This window comes from Cebus imitator, unplaced genomic scaffold, assembly GCF_001604975.1.
Source record: "Cebus imitator isolate Cc_AM_T3 unplaced genomic scaffold, Cebus_imitator-1.0 Scaffold339, whole genome shotgun sequence".
Lineage (NCBI taxonomy): Eukaryota > Metazoa > Chordata > Mammalia > Primates > Cebidae > Cebus > Cebus imitator.
In genome coordinates, this window is record NW_016107654.1 from 2481311 (window position 1) to 2488282 (window position 6972).

Below are 6972 nucleotides of genomic sequence, written 5' to 3' on the forward strand. Positions count from 1 at the left end.
AAAAAAAAAAAAAAAAAGGCACATGAGTGCTGTGTTTGGGTTGATAAAGGTTTGTTCCCACAGGAGTGTGAGTTAATAATTCCACTGCTGCTATACATGTATATTTGAATCAATTAAATAAATGGATGGGGGATGGGGGAGCAGGTTTCTCACTGTTGGAGGGGACTTCATAGACAAACAAGAGAGGGGGCCAGAGTGATCCCGGGGGCAATGGATTGAAGCTGGAGACCTCAGCATGAACTCACCCTTACTATGAACAGAGATGATTACATGGCAACATGTTTGAAGACATGGATGTACACACAGATTAGCAGCTGTTTCCTTGCTCTGTTAGCTGAGAGGGCCCAGAAGCAAGGACACCCTAGTAGCAATAAGCACTCCAGGTGCCTAGGTCTTGGCTTCTAACACCATTCTCCAGGAAAACAACCAGGGCTTCTTAGAGAAGTGGACGGTTCTAGATTTGGGCAGGGGATTTACAAGATGAGCCCAGAGCACCTTGCGGGGCCAGGAAGGAAGGAAGGGATTTTTACAAATTCTATTTTTAAGGGAGTATATCACTTAACTGGGACAGGGGAGCTAACTGGGAGAGCTCCCAATGGCCAAAGCTGGATCCATTTAGCAAGACAAGAAAGTAACATTGAATCACAACCCAAAGCATGAAACGAATTCCACAAGTCCATACTGATGTAAATGAATGACTGGAGGAAAAAAAAAGAAGGCAGAAAGGAAGGAAGGCAGGTCGGCTGAATGTCGGAAGAACTGAAGGAAAGAAGGGGGAAGAGACAGATCTCCCATGCAGAATTCCAAGTCATGTCTGTAGATTCTCCACTACCAAGGACACAGACCCTGATGCCCCAGTCCTAAAGTGTGGGGCACACGCAGTGTTTCCTTATAAAGACCCCAGGATGAAAAGCGGGGAGCAAGAGCAGTCTGTGCGTGGAGAAGCCTGAAAACACAACTCTAGCCAGGCGGGCAAGGTCAGCATGGACGGGAAGGCGTGAGGAGGTCTGAGAGGCTGCTGCAGTCACTAGGAGCCTGTGCATTTGGAGGCTGAGTGCAGGGTGGCGTGCTGGGTGGGATCCCGAAAAAGAGAAGGGACATTAGGTGAAAACAAGAACATCCAACCAAAGCATGGACTCCCGTTAACAGCAAGGCATCAGTGTTGCTTCATGAATTGGAATAAGAGTACCCTACTCAAGCCAGAAGTGAATGATGGGGAAACTGGCTGGGTTCAGGGAATTCTGCATACTAGCTTTAGAACGTTTTTGTAAAGGTGAATCTGCCCTCCCCTCCACTTCCCTTCCTTCCTTTCTCTCTCTCTTTCTTTTTCTCTTCTTTCTTTTTTTTTTGACAGAGCCTTACTCTGTTGCCCAGGTTGGAGTGCAGTGGTGTGATTTCAGCTCACTGCAACCTCCACTTCCCAGGTTCGAGCAATTCCCTTGCCTCAGCCTCCCAAGTAGCTGGGACTACAGGTGCATACCACCATGCCTGGCTAATTTTTGTATTTTTAGTAGTGGCGGGGTTTCACTATGCCGGCCAGGCTGGTCTCGAAATCCTGACCTTGTGATCCACCTGCCTTGGCCTCCCAAAGTGCTAGGATTAAAAGCATGAGCCACTGTGTGTGGCCACAGTATTCTTCTTTAGGTTAAAATAACTGTCTTCAGACAAGGATGTTCTCTGCTCTGGTCATTCTGCAGCGCCCCAGAAAGTGATCAGACCAGCTCGATCCGAGAATGAGGACTTTTTAGAAAGTTTCCCTTCGTTGCTTCATGTTTTGATGGTGTCTGGCATGGGCAAATTGGATTTTGATAGTGTAGCCCTGGGGAATCCAATCACGGAATATCCGTGGCTAAGGACACTTCAGGAAGGGAGGCAGTCTTCAAGTCATTAAGTCATTGATTTATTGAAAGTCATGGGTTTTACTTAAAAATATCCCAGGGTTACTATCCTAGGCAGCAGAGGGAGACTCTGTCTCTACAGATAATTTAAAAATTATCCAGGTGTGGTAGCACACCCCTGTGGTCCCAGCAACCCAGGAGGCTGAGGTGGGAGGATTGCCTGAGTCCAGGAGGCTGAGGCTGCAGTGAGCTGTGGTGGGGCCACCACCCTACGGTCTGGGTGACAGAGTGAGAGCCCGTCTCAAAAAAAAAAAAAAAAAAAAAATCCTCGCAGGGTTATGGCGCAGAGGTTGCCTAATAAGCTTGCTAATCAAATAATTCGCCTGAAAGCACAATCACGCTCTAGATGAATGCAGTGTTGAAATACAAAGGGAGGCAGCTTGTGCCTGTGGTCCCAGCTACTTTGCAGGTTGAAGTGGGAGCGTGGCTTGAGCTCAGGGCTTTGAGGCAGCGTGAGCTGTGATCATGCAGTGAGAATGCAGCTCTTAAAATAAATAAATAATAACAAAATAAATGCAAAGAGAATCAAAGATGAACTCCTCCCCACCTCTTTACAACATGTAGCAAAGCCACTTATGTTTGGTCAATAAATTAATGAAATCTATGTTTTTGTCTGAATATACATTCTCTTAGTTTATCTGTTTATTTCCTTTTTTAAAAAAATATCTTCCTCCCAACACCCATATTCTTTCCTGACATTCTGCCCTTGGCCATGACCTCCTTTACCTAGATCTCTTCCCTAGAGCAGCTCACACCCTTCCGCACCCGGCTGAGATCTCTTCTCCAGGTGGCTTCCCCTGACTCCCATTTGGGTTGACGCATGTTGATGAAAAGCCACACAAGGACTGCCCATCGCAGGCTCCATAAGCACTGATCAGACTCCTTGTAATCACTCCATTTCCCTCTGTATCCAGGAATTACCAAGTAGAAGAGCTTCAGCTCTCAGACTGGTTTCAACCCAGGTAAGAACAAAAATGTCTTTTTACATGCACACACAAACAGCGTATCTCGGTTTGAAGAAACAGGTTTTTCTTCCCCAGTCACCAAATTGAGCTCTCCTGGGAGGTTTCCAGAATCGGGGTTTCATTCTGGAGGCTCTTATAAACAAACCAGGGTCTGCTGAGACCCAGGCAATCACGGAGGTGATGAAGAAGGGGATGCACTCAGCCTGCCTCGGCTTTCCTGGTTTAGGGAGTGAAAGAGTCTCTTGGGAAACAGCTTGAAAATGCTGCGGATGACGCTGCTCGCCTTTGGTGTCAGCACGCAGGGGCAGCCTCGACCTTTGTAAAGTGTGTAGTGTTCAACGCTGTGTTGCGTTCCTTACTTTATTGAATCCATTCCCTACGGGTTTGGGGTTATTTACCGTTTGGGGGCTATTGTAGGCAAAGCTCTGGTGACTAAGTGTAACCTTTTTTGTTTTTTTCTTACACAGATGTGTGACTTCCTGTGTGAGATCAATTTCTCAAATGAAGTTATCAGGCCAGATAATGCAGACATTTCAAATTTTTGATACAAATTTAAAATTGCTAAATTTCCTTTTAATCATGGCACGATTTTCTCCTCTTGTCTACAGCACGTAAACTAAAGTATTGCCAGTTTTTTTATGTTTGGCAAAGCTGCTAGTTAAACCATCTCAGTTCAATTTCTGTAATTGCATTGTTTGAGGTTTTTTTGTTTTTGTTTTTCTTTTTGTAGAGACAGGAAAAGGGGAGAGAGAGAGAGAAAGCAGAGAAGGAGGGAGACATAAAGGCACCGTGTAAGGGAGGCGGTCTCCTGCCTCCCTGGCCTCAGCAAATGATTGGAGAGTGTTCTGATTTCGGGCTGCCTAATTTTGAGCTGCAGTCAGCACTCAGAAAAGGCAGTTCCTGGGCTCAAAGGCAGGTGACTGGGGAGGAACACACAAGCCCAGGAGCCAGGTTGGCTGGGCGTGGCATTCCAGTCCCCATGTGTTAACTGTGTGGTGTCAGGCAACTTACTCAACCATTGTGCCTCTGGTTCCCCACGTGGAGATCAGGTGTGGCGGGGATCAGGGGTGGCGGGGGTCAGGGGTGGCGGGGACCCGGGGTGGTGGGGACCCGGGGTGGTGGGGACCCGGGGTGGTGGTGCTCACTGCATAGGGTGTTGCAAAGATAAATGGGATAACACCCTCAAACATGGCACCGGGTGCACCGTCCGGGCTCTCTGAGTGTTAGCCATTACGCCCGCACCTGCTGCTGCCGCCTGAGTAAAGCAGTCCTTGTTTAACCTGGCTCTTGTTCCACAGAAAACGCCCCGATGTCATCACGAAAACGGACTGGCTCGCTCCCGTCCTTTGGGAGGGGACTTTTGACAGGCGGGTTCTGGAAAAACATTACAGACGGCGGAATATCACCGTGGGCCTGGCCGTGTTTGCTACTGGCAGGTAGGTGCCACTCACCTGTGGCCTTTTTTATTTTGGGAAAAGGTGGATCCGCATTCATGGACTTTTGACCTCCAGAGATAATCAAGCATAATTAACGATAACAATAGCCATGATTTTTGTCAGAAAAACTTACCTGTCCAAGCGCAAAGAATGGACTCAGAGACCCAGAGAACAGCGAAAGGGAGATTTTAATGACGGTCCTGGAAGATCGGGTGTCTGTCGAGCAGGCACGCCCAGCACAGGTTCAAGAAGCAGTTTATCCCGTAGTGCGGGGGTCCCTCCCCGGTTCCTCACAGGCTGGGTATTACGGGGTCACAGTCTTCCCGGACATCTCCTGTTGGGTGTTGGGCGGGGGCCCCAGGTGTTGTTTTTGGGTTGTCCTGCTGCGTTTTGTCGCGGCCCACGATGTGCTGCAATCCCAGTCAGCTCGGGGGCCCTTCAGGTGTTTGACTTATGACCGCAGTGGCTGGGCAGGCCGATAAGAACAGGCAAAGCGAGCTACGTTGCAGGCTAGTAAACTTTCATCTTAGGCTAAACGTTTCAGATGAAGACAACGAAGGTGGAAGGCGGGAGGGGGAAGGCCAACAAGCGGCCTTGGCTGTTGAATCGGGGGCCTAGTATATCCTGCTGCTTTTGTCATTTGCTGAACTAAGCCGATTTAAGGCCCTCTGTCTTGGAAATGGACCGCTGTATACCTAATTTCCTTCCATTTCAGGCTGTCCTGTGCAAAGGTGTGCTGGGCTTCCCTGTTGATGGCTGAGTCCTTGACACCCGTGGGAATCTTTTGATTCACACCCATTTAGCTCTTGCTCCCTTTCTTCACAGCAGTCATTCCAAAACGGTGGCTTTTCTCAGGCCCTTCGTGTCAGGACATTCCTTCCCACTCACAGACTCAGCTGAAGCTGTTGGTGCAGCTCCCGCACCCTTACACGTCCCGAGTTCCTTAGCATCAGAAACGCCCACGTTAGACAGCGCATTCAGCCGTCTCTCCTGATCATGTTTAGAAAAGTAAGTGTCGGCTGTGCACAGTGGCTCACACCTGTAATCCCAGCACTCTGGGAAGCCGAAGTGGGTGGATCACCTGAGGTCAGGAGTTCGAGACCAGCCTGGCCAACATGGCAAAACCCCCCGTCTCTGGTAAAAATATGGAAAAAAAAAAAAATTGGCTGGGCGTGGTGGCGGGTGCCTGTAATCCCAGCTACTCAGGAGGCTGAGGCAGGAGAATCACTTGAACCCGGGAGGTGGAGGTTACAGTGAGCCGAGATTGCACCACTGCACTCCAGCCAGCACATCAGAGCAAGACTCCATCTGAAAAACAAAGAAAGAAGGAAAGAAAAGAAAAGTAAGTGTCTCCCCTGGTGTCTGTGTGTTTCCTAGGTTTGCAGAGGAGAACCTGAGGCCATTCTTACACTCCGCAAATAAGCACTTCATGACAGGCTACCGAGTGATCTTCTACGTCATGGCGGACGCCTCCTTCCCGCTGCCCCACATACAGCCCAGTCCTCTTCGAACATTCAAAGTGTTTAAAGTGGACACTGGGAGTGGGTGGCCCGACGGCCCCCTGGAGCCCATGAAGAGCCTGAGTGAACACATCATCAGTCACATCCAGCACGAGGTGGACTTTCTCTTCAGCATGGCTGCCAACCAGGTCTTCCAGAGCGAGTTCGGGGTGGAGACCCTGGGCCCGACGGTGGCCCAGCTCCACGCATGGTGGTATTTCAGGAACACCAAGAACTTCCCTTACGAGAGGAGGCCGGCCTCAGCTGCTTGCGTCCCGTTTGGACAGGGGGATTTCTATTACGGCAGCTTGATGGTTGGTGGCACGCCCCGTAATATTTTAGATTTCATCGAAAATTATCTGAATGGAGTTATCCATGACATCAAAAATGGACTCCATAGCACCTATGAAAAGCACCTCAACAAGTATTTTTACCTAAATAAACCCTCCAAGCTGTTATCACCAGAATACAGCTGGGATCTTGCATTTTCTCCCCCTCCACAGGTCCGGTATGTCAAAGTGGGACATATTTCCCACAGGAAATTGTGATTACACCGTTAGGCTTATGACGAATAAACGAATCGCAGCAATTTCTTATAAATGTGGGACTTCTTAAAGCCTTGCATTTTTTAGAGACGTAAACATTTACATCCTTCCAAAATAAGTGTTTCCTCTTGCCATTTTGAGCCATCTTATTTGGCTAATATAGAATAAAGAATAAAAGGTTCATTACTTAATGTTAATACACAGTAATATTATTATCTATGTGTTGTAGATAATTCGGAAATACTTTTGACAAAGAACAAATTTTTTTTCTAGTTCAGAAAAAATATTCACAAAATGGAAAAGTTGTACATACAAAGGACAAAAAATAAGTTCCAGGCCACTCATTAAGTATTCATAGTGTTTTTCCACACTGGGATACACGTGGCTTGTGGTCAACCCCTCCTGTTGTCTCAGTCTGTCCAGTGCATGAGTCATCACAGGTGAGCTAGAGGAATCTGGTCAAAGCCATGTCTTACTTTCATGATTTCAAAGCAAGATATTCAATTTGTTCTGTTAAAAAGCTGTAGGTATTTTATTTTTTAAAAAAGATATTTATTGAGCTCCGTGGTAAAGGCGTTCTGCCAGATGCAGACAGGGATAGAAAGGAGTTTGGAACACCTGTGCTGTGG

General features: G+C 47.8%; 1 protein-coding gene across 1 annotated transcript; it reads left to right on the forward strand.

Moving 5' to 3' along the window:
- Positions 1 to 983: 983 nt before the first annotated feature.
- GLT6D1 (glycosyltransferase 6 domain containing 1) lies at positions 984 to 6478 on the forward strand. The gene is made up of 4 exons (XM_037730322.1): positions 984 to 997; positions 2813 to 2860; positions 4162 to 4299; positions 5677 to 6478. The coding sequence occupies exons 1-4, from the start codon at positions 984 to 986 to the stop codon at positions 6344 to 6346; spliced, it is 870 nt and encodes a 289-aa protein (XP_037586250.1). The 3' UTR covers positions 6347 to 6478.
- Positions 6479 to 6972: the final 494 nt, after the last annotated feature.

What these genes read in the sequence shown, in the direction of transcription:
- GLT6D1 (XM_037730322.1), top strand. An exon ending in TCAGACTGGTTTCAACCCAG is followed by an intron (nt 2,861 to 4,161) that starts GTAAGAACAAAA and finishes CTTGTTCCACAG; the next exon opens with AAAACGCCCCGATGTCATCA. An exon ending in GCCGTGTTTGCTACTGGCAG is followed by an intron (nt 4,300 to 5,676) that starts GTAGGTGCCACT and finishes TGTGTTTCCTAG; the next exon opens with GTTTGCAGAGGAGAACCTGA.